Consider the following 17,601-nt stretch of genomic DNA (forward strand, 5'->3'; position numbering starts at 1 on the left):
TTCAGGCATATCTTTCATGTCAATGTATCTTAAACGCCTAAATCGACCTTTCAATGCACCAAAGGCTCTGTCGATACACATCCGACTCGAACTATGGATGTAGTTATAACGTTTTTGTTCAGCCGAAAGGTTGCCAAAGTCTTTGAAAGGCGTCATTACCCACTGACTCAAAGCATATGCAGCATCTCCAATTAGATGGGTATTACCTGGGAACATTCTCTCTTTGTTATCAGATGCACTTGTAAACAGAGGCGAGTTTTTAAGAACTCGCTAGTCATGCACAGAACCTGGACACCCACAATAAAAATCTAGAAAATGTAAGTTTTTGTCACATACTGCTTGAAGTATTATAGAAGGAAACTTTTTTCTGTTGTAATATTGTTCACCATCCACTTTAGGAGTTTTGATGGGGATATGTGATCCATCAATCGCGCCTAAAACACCAGGGAAACCTTTGTGTTGAAAAAACATGTCAACTGTCTCTTGCACTTTCATTCCAGAAGGCCATTTAACTAATGTAGGAAGCAAATCTGAACAAATAATTGAAGATGTTCGATGTATAATAGTATAAACTGTTGTTCACATACACCAAAGCTGTCAGCTAATTCAGTCAAAATCTGTTGACATGATGCATATCTTATGAAAATCAGTAGCTGCTTTTCAATAGAAACTTTCATGATGCCACCCTTAAGACCCACCGCTAACTGAGGAGATAAGCTTAGAACTAGTGCATCAAATGTTGATCTGCTCATTCTAAAACGATGTGTCTACGTTTAGCAGCCAAGCATGATACAACTGAGAAAACTCGCTTTCTTTTTGAGACACTCTTGTGAATCTGATAAAGCCTATCAATGCTGTCATCTTCTGTTTGTGTTATCAAGTCCTGTAGTAAAAGATATACTTCAGCCATTTTTGTTATGGTTTCAACATTGTTCAAGGAAACCACCCATTTGTTTAAATGTGCCTGAACTTGGTTTATTTTTCAAACTAGTTCGATAAAACCTAAACTAGTTTTGGAAACCAGTTCAAAACCTTAAACTAAAACCAAAACCAGTTTTATTTGCAATAAATGCACCCTGAATCTCTTTTAATTTCTGAAAACCGATTAAATTCTTTCAAAATAGATTAATATTTTTTATAGAAAGCACATACAATCAGCGAAACATGTTCAAATCATAAAACTCAAATTTCTAGTCAAGATATATACGTTTCATTCAAATGTTTAATCTAAACTTGTATTTAGATATTGGATTTTTTGGTCCAGTTTTCAAGTTGGTCCAAATCAGGGTCCAAATAAAACTGTTTGATTTCAATAAAATTTAAATATTTATTTAGAGATGTATATATACAAGTGTGGATGGTAATAAATGGTAATCAGATCATCGTTTCTATAGTTCTATTTCTTTTATATTTTTACCATTTCATTCTATTCTCTATTCTTCTGTCAATTGATCTGTATTATAATTGTCCTTAGGGAGCTACCATTTGATTTTTATGGGGGGGCTAGGATGAAATTTGAAAAAAATAGGCAGGACAGGAGTTTTGAGTAAAAAAAAGGCAGGATGAGACACTTACAAAAAAAAAAGTCAGGACGACAATTTAGGTAAAAAAAGTCAGGATAAACTAAAAAAAAAAAGGCAGGACCGAAGAGAGTGAAAAATAAAAAGGCAGGACAGAGTTTACAGCTAAAAAAAAATGCAGGACAAAATTTTTCATCCTAGCCCCCCCATAAAAATCAAATGGTAGCTCCCTTAGCATGCATGTAATGTTAGCCCCCAGACCTTCAACAACCATGCCGCAGTCAGCTCTTTATTCTGTTATTTATATTTATTGGTCCCATTATTCATTTAAACCCCATCAGAGACTGTCATGAAGTCAGACAAAGACATTAAACAGTCTTCATATGCAAGTTTCAAAAACTACTTTTGCCGATTTTTTCCCTATGATATGATTTATGTTATTACTAAATATATACCAAATGCCAGCTTGGTAGTTAAATTCTTTTGGTTTTAAACTATAATTTTTTTTATTAAAATATAGTGTGTTGCTCGGGTCCAGGACCGTTACTACATGGAGGTAAATGGTGTCACATTTTGCGTCACGAGGGGTAGAGACATGCATGTATTAAAAAAAGAAAAGTGTTTGCATATAATTCGGCCTGTATCTGATTCTGTGTAATTCAAACACATGTGTAATTCAAACACATTCAAACACATAAATACTGTGTTATGATGACATATTACAAACTTGAGGTTTTCATTAATTGTGGTCCATATTTTAGTTAATGTTAGAAATAGAGGTATAGCCCCCAAGAAAACAAATAATGGAATATGAAGACAGCTAGGTTACATGTTATTTATTTTTGTTTTATACGCTTAAAGCACAAAACTGGAAAAACACATTTTTGAATGCAAAAGGTTGAACCCGATTCATTATAGAGTCATTATAGGATTTTTTTTTTAAATAAAGTTGCACTGGAAAGAAATTCAAGAAAAAAATCGTCAAATGTATTGTCGCGGTTTGCATATTAAGTCCAAAATCTGCAACACGGAACATTTGGGAGAGGTGTTTGAGAAAACAGATCGCCGAAAATTTCTGCTTCTGCTTGCTGAAAAAAGATTATGGTTCTGTTCCTTCCATGCAATATACACTGAAATGCAGTCAACTTCAGCGTTTGATAGTTCATTGATAACATTCTGGCGTATCACAAACAAACAACTTGTATCGTCTCATTTCATTGGCCGAAAGATTCAAATACAACAACAATCGTAGTGTGCACGTGAATTGACACAGGTGACTGACTATGGAATGTACTATGTTACTATACGAACGTAAAAACAAGTTGCTTTCTTTAAAAAAAGAAATGCAATCGTAAACCCAAATGCTTGTTTGGCATTACATAATATATTAGATAATTGTTTAATAAAGATGTATTGTCTTATATTACTTTTGTTGTGCATAAGAATGTAGAAACTGACATTGCCTGTTTACAATCTCCCATACAGACAGAGTTATCGTCCTTTCCTCCTCAATCTCTCTGCACCCGGCTAATTTTGGTCGCATTTTGCGACCATGTCCGCGTTTATAATAAAACGACCTACGACAGTTCCAGAAAGTATTATTTATCGTCTTTTATGTCTCTTTACCAAAATATATGAAAAAAAACATGTGTGATCGTTATGTTCGTTCAATATTTAAATAAATAAAACAAAATAGTTCGCGGAAGGACATTGCATTTGAAAATCGGTTTAAAATGTAAACAAACGCACATGTACTCGAAAAATGGATCCGAATGCACGTATTCTTGAATGTCTACGTAAATATGACGACAATATCACTTTGAAGGACAAACAATTTGAGTGCTTGTGCAACATTTTAAAAGGCAATGATGTGATTTGTAATTTACCGGTTGCCTATGGCAAATCTTTGTGCTATCACCTCTTGCCCAGCTTACTGAACGGGCTGGTGTTGGTGGTTAGTCCTTTGAACATTATCCAGAAAGATCAGCTCTCCTCTTTAAGGACACGTGGAGTAAGTGCTTGCAAACTTACATTTTCTTGCAATGTAGATCATGTAGATGGTGGAGAAGAAAATGAAATGGACTTGAAGGACTATTCATTGACAGATGTTATTGATGGCAAATATTCAGTCATTTTATGCCATCCTGAGGCACTCTTCAACACAAAATCTGGACAAGGACTTCTTAGAAATAACACATTTACCAGCAAAGTTCAGTGTGTGGTTATTGATGAATGTCATATTGTTGAAAAATGGTAAATATACAATAGCTTTTTCAGGTAGTTTTTCTTTTTGGCCCAGGAACCAACCCCTCCCTAAATAAATATTTGTGGTAATTTATCATTCTGTTTGCTTAATCAATTTCCTACACAAGAACAAATATTTTTGCATGTAAATGTATAAAAGACTTATATTTTGTTCTTTCTAATGTATAACTATACACAAGGGGACAACAGAGTTGACGTACGTGGGTTCGATTCCCACCCTAAGCTTTCCAAAGGTGTATATATGGCTGGTGCAAAGTGGGCAGATTAGCTTAGTGGCCCCGCGTCAACTCTGTTGTCCTTAGTTGTTTATTACAACAAGAAGCCAGAGAGCTGCTGCTACCCAGGGAGCGACCCGCTGCCTTCTTTTTTCTTGCTTCCTCTAGCTATTTCTTTTTTTTATAAGTCCCAAGTGGAGAACGACAATAAGAAGCAAACGAAAAAAAGATGTGGTATGATTGCCAATGAGAATCTCTCCACAAGAGACCAAGAATGGAAATTTACAACCATGACAACTAAAGGTCACCATAAAGCCTTCAACAATGAACAAAGCATATCCGCATAGTCTGCTTTAAATGGCACCAAATAATAATGTAAAACAATTCAAACTAGAAAATGTATACAAGTTCTTATAGTATTACTTTTGCCTGTAATAAATATCAATACATGCATGTCTGTTTCATTCCAGGGGCAAGGAGTTTCGTTCCTCATTTGCTAGTCTTCACACACTACCAGCTTTCTTTGTTGGGAAACCCATTCTTGGCTTAAGTGGTACACTTACAGCAGATTTGATAAAAAGAATACCATCTATTCTCGGAATGAGCAACCCAGTTTTTGTACAAGAGAGTCCAGATCGACCAAACATTTTTTTGAATAAAGTCGAAAAAACTACTACTGTGGAAGTGAGCAAAATGTATGAGAAAATTTTCATAGATGAATGTGACAAATTATTTTCAGACAAACAATCTTATCCTGTAACATTAATGTTCATACCAATGTTATATATGAGTCATGCAGCTAGCTACTTGAGACATCTTTTCGGCGAGGAAGATATCAAAACATCCTGCTATTCAGTTGTTTTTTCAAGACAAGATGCAGAAGTTATTGCCACTACTTTAAAAGATTTAAAGAATGAAAATCCTAGAATTCGTCTGGTATTAACAACCTCTGTGTCTGGAATGGGATTTGATCCTGAGAATGTTTCACATGTTATCCACACAGTTCCACCAAGAAACTTAAGTCAATATTTGCAGGAAATAGGAAGAGCAGGAAGACGTGGGCAAAATGCACAGGCTACTCTTTACCACTGTGCCCGTGATCTTGCAAAAAACTTGCCTGGTATACAGAACGATATAATTGAATACTGCAAAAATAAAACTGAATGTCTACGAACATTAATGTTAAGTAAATTTGGATTTGAAAAATCTGAAACAGCATATTTGTGTGGTAAAAAGTGCTGTTGTTTTTGTTCTAGTTCATGCAGCTGTGGTTGTTCTTCTATTAATTAATGGATTATTGTTCAAAATGTGTTTTTTACATTTATTTAAAATTCAAACCCCATAGCTACAAGCTTCACTCCTTGTTATGCATATGATAGCTATGGCAAACATGCACAGCTTGCAATCCTTCGGTACAACAAATATAGTTTAAGAAAAACAAACTAAAACATAAAAAATTATACAGAGCACTAAACTGTGAAAATTAGGTCATGGTCAAATGACAGCTGACATCAGGACATGTACATCATAAAATATTTCCATACACCCAATATATGTGACCTATTGCATATATAGTATTACCAAAAAATACCAAAACTTAAAAAACTTCAACTTTGATCATTGAACAATGAAAATGAGGTTAAGGTCAGATGACACCTGCCAGCTAGACATGTACACCTTACATGTACAATCATACCATACACCAAATATAGACCTATTAAATACAGTATAAAAAAAAACTGAACAAAACACAAAAACTTATAAACTTAAATCACTAAATAGTTATCAAAGTTACCAGGAATTAGGGAAGGACCGAATCATAAACAAATGTATTACATAAAAGTGTTATGAACAAAATGATATTTTGAAAACTGTTGAACTATGAAATGATTTAAAAAAATAATCTTATTTATAATCCCATACATGTATTTGAATCATAAACTTAGAAAAAAAAAACCAGTTTAAAAACGACTGACTATAGTTGGCAGTAGTCCTTTTGTGACAGTTAATGTTTTTCAAGGGTATCATTTGCGCCATTTTTTCTTTCAAATATATCAATTGCGCCAATATTCGGAAATTATTTGCACCAGTTCACTTGTGACACATTTGTATCATACATAGAATGAAATTCAAAACAGTGTGGCTGTGGCCATTAATTGACACATTAAATTCATCAATTGACTGGGACAGTTTAGGTGAACGTTTGTATGTAACGACCATTGCTCACTATGTACTTTTTAAAGACACTTAAACTATGGGGTCACCAAAGGTTCTCAACACCCCAATAAAGTAATTCGAAAAAATTAATCAGAAATAACACGATGTTTTGATTTATATCAATTATATAAATCAAAACATAAAGGTTATTCCTGATTATTTTTTCGAATTATTTTAAATTAAAGGCGTTAAGAAACCTTTGGTGACCCCACAGTTTAAATGTCTATCGTAGGTACGTCGTGAACAGTGGTCGTTACAGACAAACGTTCACGTAAATTGTCCCAGTCATTGGATGAATTTAATGTGTCAATCAATGGCCACAGCCACACTGTTTTGAATTTCATTCTAATAACGATAGACAATTATTTGATGATAGTGCGTTCACCATCCGTAAGTGCTAAAATCCCATCTACCGAAAGACGTATGTCAGACGCTACGCACGGTATTGGTGCCACTTAGCGTTACACGTTGTTCCACGGAAAGTTTCAAACGTTGACCTTATATTCTACTCATGTGAAATGCCGCTTAAAGTACAGAGATTTTCGAAGTTGCTTCTTTATATGGTTTTATTTTTTCAAGCCGGTGCAAATACAAAATTCCATTGAATTTGAACAAAATTTTAAATACATGAACAATTTTTAATTTTTGCGAAGAATTATAGATGCAACAATAACACAAAATAACAATTTGATGTCTTGTTATATGAATTGAAATATATAAAAAGAAGATGTGGTATGATTGCCAATGAGACAACTCTCTACAAGAGACCAAAATGACACAGAAATTAACAACTATAGGTCACTCTACGGCCTTCAAAAGCAAAGCAAAAGCATAGTCTGCTATAAAAGGCCCCGAAATGACAACGCAAAACAATTCAGACGAGAAAACTAACTGCCTAATTTTTGTAAAAGAAATGAACGAAAGAGTCTGTTTTGTACATATTTTTTGGCGTTTTTTATCTTCAAATTGTTTTAAAACATTAAAACTTAAGTTAGTATGATACTATGAGTGAAACAAATGCAGAACAAATCTGAGGCGAATCTCTTTACTCTTAGGACGAGCGTGCTTACAACATATCACATTGGCTGTCTTTGCTTATAACCTTAAGCAGTGACTTATACTTACATTATAATGCATATTATTCATTTTAACGTATAAGTAAGACCACAATCTTAACATCAACCACGATTTTATGGAAAACGTTAAAAATATAATATTTTCAAAAATCTCTAACGAAAAGCTTTATAAAATGAAATAACAATCGTTTCTACCAGACTTTTCACGTGTACCTTTTCTGATATATAGTCTCATCTGTCTGAAAGTTTCAAAGCCATTGTCCCCGAAGAATTCCAAATATATTCCTTTTCTCTATGTTAGATATGTTTATTGACTGTACAATCGCTTGCACATCTACTGTACAATCACTTGGAGCTTTCATACACAATCGATTGACCCAAGTTTTATTAAAAACATAGAATATGCATTTCGTTGGTTGTTCCTTGTCTGTCCTATAATATTCATCTATGGTGTTTGAAATGAAAATTAATTTATTGCACACAGGTATAGAAAACTTCAAGCTAGTGTGGGGTCATGTCAGGTCACAGGCCGGACTCACCTGTTCAAGATTGTGTATTGCATGGTTGATTGCTGCTTTAGTGTCTTTTATTGATCATTCCGATCATAGTCAAATAACTACAGAAATAGAGAAATAAATGAAGAAAAAAGAAAAATGAAAAATGGAAATACAATCTTTCAATTAAACACTTAATACAGTATATATATGTATATATAACTCCTATACTCCCAGTCCGGGGTTATTTCAGGTCACGGTCCGGACTCGCCTAGTATTATTTCGTTGCTTCGATGATAAAAGTCTTTTGTTAATTTTTTCGATGACAATACAATAAGGAAAAAGTTGAATGAATAAAAATGAATAAGTTCGTCTCATCAAATAATGTGTGAAGTTTTATATCTCTATCGATGTCTATATTTTGCGAATACACCTAGTCCGGGGTTACTTCAGGTCACCATCCGGACTCGCCTATTACATTTCATTTTTTCGTTAAATGTCGGATAAATATCTTATAACTTTCTTATGTATAACATGCTTGATCAAATGTCCCGTCAATATACTTTACGACAATTTTGTCGTCGTAATGCAATACACGCATGTATAGTAAACTTCAAGCTAGTCCGGGGTCATGTCAGGTCACAGTCCGGACTCACCTGTTCAAGAATGTGTATTACATTGTTGAACGCCCTTAAGTGTCGTTTGTTGATTTTTCCGATGACAATCGAATAACTAAAGAAATAGAGAAATGAATAAAGGAAAAGTAAAAGCAAAAAGGGAAAAAAAAATCTTTCAATTAAACAAATAATTTAGTATATTTATATACAATCCGTATACTCCTGGTCCGGGGTTATATCAGGTCACAGTCCGGACTCGCCTAATATTAATTTGTTGATTCTAAGGTAAACGTCTTTTATTAATGTTTCCGACGACAATACAATAAGGAAAAAGTTGAATGAATAAAAATGAATAAGTTCGTCTCATCAAATAATGTGTGAAGTTTTATATCTCTATCGATGTCTATATTTTGCGAATACACCTAGTCCGGGGTTACTTCAGGTCACCATCCGGACTCGCCTATTACATTTCATTTTTTCGTTAAATGTCGGATAAATATCTTATAACTTTCTTATGTATAACATGCTTGATCAAATGTCCCGTCAATATACTTTACGACAATTTTGTCGTCGTAATGCAATACACGCAGGTATAGTAAACTTCAAGCTAGTCCGGGGTCATGTCAGGTCACAGTCCGGACTCACCTGTTCAAGAATGTGTATTACATTGTTGAACGCCCTTAAGTGTCGTTTGTTGATTTTTCCGATGACAATCGAATAACTAAAGAAATAGAGAAATGAATAAAGGAAAAGTAAAAAGCAAAAAGGGAAAAAAAAATCTTTCAATTAAACAAATAATTTAGTATATTTATATACAATCCGTATACTCCTGGTCCGGGGTTATATCAGGTCACAGTCCGGACTCGCCTAATATTAATTTGTTGATTCTAAGGTAAACGTCTTTTATTAATGTTTCCGACGACAATACAATAAGGAAAAAGTTGAATGAATAAAAATGAATAAGTTCGTCTCATCAAATAATGTGTGAAGTTTTATATCTCTATCGATGTCTATATTTTGCGAATACACCTAGTCCGGGGTTACTTCAGGTCACCATCCGGACTCGCCTATTACATTTCATTTTTTCGTTAAATGTCGGATAAATATCTTATAACTTTCTTATGTATTACATGCTTGATCAAATGTCCCGTCAATATACTTTACGACAATAAACAGTTTACATACAGTTAGTCGTCGTAATGCAATACACGCAGGTATAGTAAACTTCAAGCTAGTCCGGGGTCATGTCAGGTCACAGTCCGGACTCACCTGTTCAAGAATGTGTATTACATGGATGATCTATCGCCGCTTAAATTTTATTGGAGCAACTCCAACTTTGTATCATCCAATCAGGAGCCGCAGAAGATTTTATTCAGAGTACCATCTTGGGGTAAAAAAAATATCCCGGTTAACGTATACGGCCTTGTAAACTTTTGCCACTCATTATATATAACACAAGATTATTTCTGTATATCTTACCAAAGGAATACTACTGATACGGAGATTACGAGTGAATAATTCATAAGCGATGTATCTTAGTTTATTTTGACAATGGCTGCTGAAATAAAATTATTTCACTATATTGAACATTTTTATTTATTATTTCATTATATCTCGGAGCTAATGCCCCTTTAAATCTAACTTATATACATGCTTGATTATGATTGCTAGTGTAGTCTTTGACACCTTTTGCGTGAAACATTGGATTGTTGAATTTAATAGACTTTGTGATGACAATCAAATGAGCAAGTAAATCTTTATTTTTATTATTATTTTACGGCAGAAAAAAATGGAGTAATTAAAATATCAAGAAATTTGAAAAAAAGGCAGGACAGGAGTTTTGAGTAAAATAAAATGAAATGGTAGATCCCTTATTTAAACACTGAATTACCAATAGCCTTAATGTAATGTATTTTGTAAGTAATTCCTGGTTGTGTCTTCTTTATTCTTTTTTTTCCAATTAAACCAATATCCTAAAGCGAGTGTAAACCTTTGTCAATAATTTATTCAGAGGAACAGTATTAGAGATCATAAGAATTTAGAGAAACAATTAAAAGTCATAAGAATTCGGAGGAACAATATAAGTCTTAGAGATTATAATAACTCGGACGAACAATAAAAAGTCACAAGGCTTCTGAGGAACAGCAAGAGATCATAAGAATTCGGATGAACAATCAAAAGGCATAAGAATTCGGAGGAACAATAAAAAGTCATAAGAATTCTGAGGAACAATAAGATATAAGAATTTGGAGGAACAATAAGATATCATAAGAGTTCGGAGGAACAATAAGATATCATAAGAATTCGGAAGAACAATAAGAGATTATAGGAATTCTTATGATACTAGTTGACAATTCATAACATATGTACAATTGGCTAACGAAAGAGGTTTATATTAATAATAGAAAGTGACATTCACCTGCAATTTACCTGTGTACAATCGGCGCAAATGAAAGATCGAAAGGTATAGAGAAATACATATTTACAATATATACAATATTCAATAAATACAATTTGTACAAGACATGTTACAAAAATAATTAATAGGGGTGGCGTCACACTAGATAAAGCCAGGAGTTCACACAGATTTATTTATAGTTTTGATAAATTTGCAGAGTTTAATCAACTTTACCTTCTTTTTTGATGACATTAATAATTTATACTTTTAAATATTTGGCTTTGTGTAGCTATACTTTTCTATGTAATTTTTCCTCTCCTTTTAAAAAAATTGGCATTCCAAAATAAAGTTCATTGTTTTTACACAGAGTACAGTTTCTATTTTGTCTGCTGGTGTTTAACCATCTACCAGATTCAATGGGAAATTTATGATTCGTCGTTCTAAATCTGCAAAATTCTACAAGATTTTTGTTATCAAAAATATCTAAATAAGCTTCAGAACTAAAATTATCTTTAAATACTTTCTTCTAACAGTAAGTGCCAATTCTGTTCAAATTGATCTTTTAGGTTTCTACTAACTGTAAGACGTAGCCAATTCAAATTAATAAAAGTTTGTGAATTCCAAATATGTTAAGCCACATTCATTCAAAATATTTTTTATGTTATCTAACCATACAAATTTGTCTCCATTTACAAATGACAATTGAAAACATGTTATAGACAATTTTTGACAATTTTGACTCCTTTCCAGAAAGAATTTTACCCTCGAATGATATCATTCTATTTTTTATGTCAATTTCTAAAGCACAAGTTTAGACTAAATTCGTAAATTTCGATAAATGTTTATGAAGAGGGAGAAATGAACCGTCATATACTATTTATAGACGTAAGACAGAAAAGTCCTCATAATTTCAAAATCTATTTATACAGTTTCTTAGAGAAATATAAACACACCGGTGAATTATTTAGAAAAGTAGGAATTCTATTTTTCCCTTAATGTCTAGAAGAAGAAAACAATACAAAAAAAATAATATAACCTCAAATGTTTCAAACTATTGTGCTTTACTCTTTCTATGAAAAGAATTTAATTTGCTTTCATTGATAATAAAAAGATTTTATTAATTTCCATAAAACAATAACGACAAAGGAATTATTATATATCTCTTTCTTACTTTACTTTACTCTTTTTTGTTCAATTTACGCTCGGAATGTGGATTGTTTTTAATTTATATATACTGTAACTTATTATATGACAGTCATCTTAAAAAAAATCAAAGTGGTAAAAAACCCACAGTCCGGGTCCGGCATTCAGTCCGGGTCCGGCGGCCAGTCCGGGTCCGGGTTTCATACCAAAGTCCGGGTCCGGAGTCCGGTCCGGTCCGGGTTTCAGTGCGTACCTAATGTAATACCGGCTTCACACATCAACGTATAGATCCGACGTACGTCGGCCGAGGTAAAAAAAATCATGAACGCTACCAAAACGCTAGTAATTTTGATGCATTCAACCTGTCAATCATATCTGTATCGTGTGCACAACGAGCTTAAAGCGTGTATTGGGTGTGCGTAAAGCGTACCTTAGCGTTTCTCCTGGTCTTCCTACATTCCCAACTGCAGGTCTGTCTATATGTGAATGTTTGTCAATAAGTCTGTCACATTCGCCCGTCTGTTTACATGTTTACCAGTCCGTCTATGTCCACTGGTTCGTCTACATGTTCACTAGCTTTGAAATAGCTTTCGGTAAGTGCGATTATTTCAGTGATTTGTGTCTATTGTTTTTATGTAAGTGATTATTGTGCACCGTACCCATAATTTTAGGGACGCGAATTGCAACTGATATTTTACAGTTTTTTCTTGCGATGTGTTGTCCTTAAGGTTTGGTTCATTTGGGAGGGTTGGGTTTATGGCCACCACATTGTTTATGTGCCAATGTCCATTCTAAAGCCAGAAACATGTAGTACAGTAGTTGTTGTTCATAATTCATGTCGGTCAAGTTGTTTTCGTAAATTATTTTGTTATCAATAAGGCTGTTTAGTTTGTTTGATTTTTGTTTTTAAATCTTAATGGTCGGGGCATTTAATAGCCGACTAAATAGTAGTTTTTTTTTCCGCTCGGTGGCCTTTAAAGACTTACTACCACGTCATTGTAACTCTGGTTGGTATTTGTATCATTAGTGCTGGACCATGGTCGATCCTATATGCACCTTTGAGGCAGGCGGGATATTTTTGTAGATCTTGTACAGCTCAAACTAATGTGAGTAGTTTCTGTACTTCTATGTCTAGTCCCATGTTGCATGGTAAGAGAGGGTGTAATATCTTCTGTAGGTTTGATGAAGTTTCACCCGTATCGGACTTCTTTTCCTAAATGAAAGCTTTAAGGCGACGAGTATTTTTGTATGCAAGGTGCCCTTAACGTGTCTAAAACTTATCTGTAGCGTTTTCAACGCTCGTGTAGCGTGTATATTATGTGCGTGCAGTTTACAGGTACATGTATATACGTTTGACAAACGCTTGAGCTGAATGATTTTTTTTATGTTCCATTAAAATTTTCCTGAAGTAAAAGCGTTCACCAAGCGTATACCTTTGCATTTCGACGTACTTCAAACTTATGGAACGCGTGTTTAAACGCTTGCGTAAAGTTCCTCTGGTGAGCAACTAAGTTACGCATACGATGATACGGACTTTGTTAATTTTCTTTTTTGACTGATTGTTTTACATTGTCATTTCGGGGCCTTTTATAGCCGACTATGCGGTACGTGCTTTGCCTGTTGTTGAAGGCCGTACGGTGACCCATAGTTTGTATTTCTGTGTTATTTTGGTTTCTTGCAGATCATACGCAACTATTATCAGCACCCGCAGTGCGCATGCGCTAAATTTGATAGCAATCGATATCGATAAATTTACTATAGATTATTAAAGGAAATATTGAATTTTGGTTAGCTGACAGTAAACAAAAATAAATATATTTTTCATTGGCATCACATTAGAAAATACATTTTCTTAGCTTTCTAATGACATATTTTATAATTGAATCGGGTTTGCAGAAGTTACGGCCTTTTTCATTTTTAAACCAGGTGCTCCGCAGGGCGCAGCTTTATACGACCGCAGAGGTCGAACCCTGAACAGTTGGGGCAAGTATGGACAAAACATTCAAGCGTGATACAGCTCTGAATTTGGATTGTGATAAAATTTTTGACATTACATGGTTTTTTTTTTACACAAAACAAATGTCAAGATTTTACAAATCAATTAAAGATTTCTTCTTCAAACTTTTTAAATCTAAAATTAAATAGTTGACACAGCATAGACACAGAATGAATGTGGTCTAATGAACTTAAAAGTTTTTTTTTTGCCTTTGAGCAATTCACTATGCTGTTGAATATTAATCCTCTCAAAAAAATGTTTGGAGAAATTTTCTTTTTATTTATGAAATCTGAAATGAGAAAAATTTAACCCCCCCCCCTTTTTTTCACATCCCCGTTTCCCTTTTTCCAAAACTGATATCAATTCAAATTTCTAATGGAGTTTGCAACAATAACTACTCTTTTAAATACATCATAAAATATTAAAATGTAAAATAAAGTGCTTGTTATCACTGAATGGTAAAGATTGGTTGGTAGTAAAAGTGAATATACATTGTTTATTGTATAAAACAATAAAAAAAACTTCATCAGCAACATTTTATATTGGCAAATTTCCAATGAAGTTATTTACATAAAGTTATTGGCACATAAAAATAGAAAATGACATCATAGTCATGTCTGGCAAATGTCAAACATACATTATCTAAAAACATTTTAGATAAGATAAGGAAAAAAAGCTTCATCAGCAACATTTTATATTGGCAAATTTCCAATGAAGTTATTTACATAAAGTTATTGGCAAATAAAAATAGAAAATGACATCATAGTCATGTCTGGCAAATTTCCAACATATATTATCAATTACTATTCTATACAAAGAAAGATAACTCCAATTGAAAATTAATTGCTATTGCACAATATTGTGCAATTAGATATTTCTTGATATTGTGCAATACTGTGCAATTGAAAATTTCTTGCTATTGCACAATACTTGATATGGAATCCTGATTTGGACCAACTTGAAAACTGGGCCCATAATCAAAAATCAAAGTACATATTTAGATAAAGCATATCAAATAAGCCCAAGAATTTATTTTTTGTTAAAATCAAACTTAGTTTAATTTTGGACCCTTTGGACCTTAATGTAGACCAATTTGAAAACTAGACCAAAAATTAAGAATCTACATACACAGTTAGATTTGGCATATCAAAGAACCCATTTATTCAATTTTTGATGAAATCAAACAAAGTTTAATGTTGGACCCCCATTTGGACCAACTTGAAAACTAGGCCAATAATTAAAAATCTAAGTACATTTTTAAATTCAGCATATCAAAGAACCCCAAGGATTCAATTTTTGTTAAAATCAAACTAAGTTTAATTTTGGACCCTTTGGACCTTAATGGAGACCAATTTGAAAACGGGACCAAAAATTAAGAATCTACATACATAGTTAGATTCGGCATATCAAAGAACCCCAATAATTCAATTTTTGATGAAATCACACAAAGTTCAATTTTGGACCCTTTGGGCCCCTTATTCCTAAACTGTTAGGACCAAAACTCCGAAAATCAGACATAACCTTCCTTTTATGGTCATAAACATTGTGTTTAAATTTCATAGATTTCTATTTACTTATACTAAAGTTATGGTGCAAAAACCAAAAATAATGCTTATTTGGGCCCCTTTTTGGCCCCTAATTCATAAACTGTTGTGACCTCAACTCCAAAAATCAATCCCAACCTTCCTTTTGTGGTCATAAACCTTGTGTTAAAATTTCATTGATTTCTATTTACTTATATTAAAGTTATTGTGCGAAAACCAAGAATAATGCTTATTTGGGCCCTTTTTTGGCCCTTAATTCCTAAACTGTTGGAACCAAAACTCCCAAAATCAATCCCAACCTTCCTTTTGTGGTCATAAACCTTGTGTCAAAATTTCATAGATTTCTATTCACTTAAACTAAAGTTATAGTGCGAAAACCAAGAAAATGCTTATTTGGGCCCTTTTTGGCCCCTAATTCCTAAAATGTTGGGACCAAAACTCCCAAAATCAATCCCAAGCTTCCTTTTGTGGTCATAAGCCTTGTGTTAAAATTTCATTGATTTCTATTTACTTTTACTAAAGTTAGAGTGCGAAAACTAAAAGTATTCGGACGACGACGACGACGACGACGACGACGACGACGCAGACGCCAACGTGATAGCAATATACGACGAAAATTTTTTCAAATTTTGCGGTCGTATAAAAAGTGGTTCATTCCCTATTACTTCATACAACTCAAAACCCAAAACGTGGTCAAAGGAGTTTTCATATAAGAATACATATTTCAATATTTTTAGAAATAAATTCATTGGCATAAATATATATTCTCTGCTTTATTATCTTTCCAATGGTATAAATTTGGTATTTTAAAAAAAATTATGAATCGGGGCCTTTTTTATCCAAAAACTGGAGTTGTGGTCATTGTTTGAAGATTGAGTTATTATATTGATATAATACATCCATGGTCCTACCAAGTAAATCGCTCACAGGTCACAAAACAAAGTTAAACCTATTTGTACATAAAATATTTATACATTTATAAAATGTTTTACATCATGAATTTAAAAATTCAGTTATAATAAGTAAAAGAAGTGAAACTTTTAATTTAAAATAACGTTTTTGTCCAGCTATCAGTTTTCTTCATTTTTGATAATACAAAATCTTTCACCTCTACATTAACTGAGACTTTTGGATGTTTTTCGTGAAGGATATGTAAAAAATTTGAAATCCCATCTAAATTTCTAATATATCTTTGAAAAAGTGTTTTAAAATAATACGGCGGCCGGCCGTTATTAAACAATTTTGATACTTAAACACGTTCACTAATAAATCATATGGAAACAACCGAAATAACTTTATAAATTATAAGGGTTGTTGTTAAATGGAATTATGAAAGATTTATATGACCGAGATTGCGACAAGTTCCTGTATCCAGCTGGTTTTTTTTTTTTTACTTTTGACAATTTACATGTCCAGTCTTGGCAATAAACTTCCATATTCACTACCGTTTTACGATGTTTTTCGAGACTACCTGCATGATACCTGTATCAACTAATTTTTAACTTATGATGACATCAGAACGCTCGTTACGACCAAAGAAAGATATAGACTGGAAAAAACTACATTTTGGTGAAGCTATGCCAATAGAGAAAGCTCAAATTAAAAGAGCAACTTTTGCGGAGACATTTGAAGTAGAAAGACTTATTTCAAGGAAGATATCCAAGAAATGAGGTAATTTCTTTCTTTCATATTATAATTGATTGTAAGTTTTTTTAATTATTATAATTTAATTGTTATCTTTGAGTGATCAATTATTTTTCAATCCTGCAGTAAAAAAGGCCTTTTCTGTTATATATATTTATATATCGGGGCAAATTGGATATTTTTTTCTATAATATTCCTACAATATACAGCTGAGTATAGCAATAATTTTGAAATGAATCATTTTCTTTCTCACATTATACGTGACACATTCATTACATTTATGATTTAAATTTCGAGACAAAATATAGTTATCTAAAATAAATAAGAAAATTACTTTTTATGACTACTTCCCGTGGCAAAATTTGGAACAGTAACTGTTTTATCGTGACTAGTTACGGAAGCCGATAAGGGCCATTTAAAAAAAATATTTTATGTCGTAATTACGACATAGCATGTCGTAATTTCGACATAA

General features: G+C 33.0%; 1 protein-coding gene across 1 annotated transcript; it reads left to right on the forward strand.

The window, feature by feature from the left end:
- The first annotated feature begins 3,282 nt into the window (after positions 1-3,282).
- Positions 3,283-17,155, forward strand: LOC139525139 (putative ATP-dependent DNA helicase Q1). Its single transcript, XM_071320323.1, has 3 exons — positions 3,283-3,773; positions 4,471-5,228; positions 17,004-17,155. The coding sequence occupies exons 1-3, from the start codon at positions 3,283-3,285 to the stop codon at positions 17,153-17,155; spliced, it is 1,401 nt and encodes a 466-aa protein (XP_071176424.1).
- The last annotated feature ends 446 nt before the right edge of the window (positions 17,156-17,601 follow it).

This window comes from Mytilus edulis, chromosome 5, assembly GCF_963676685.1.
Source record: "Mytilus edulis chromosome 5, xbMytEdul2.2, whole genome shotgun sequence".
Taxonomy (NCBI): Eukaryota; Metazoa; Mollusca; class Bivalvia; order Mytilida; family Mytilidae; genus Mytilus; species Mytilus edulis.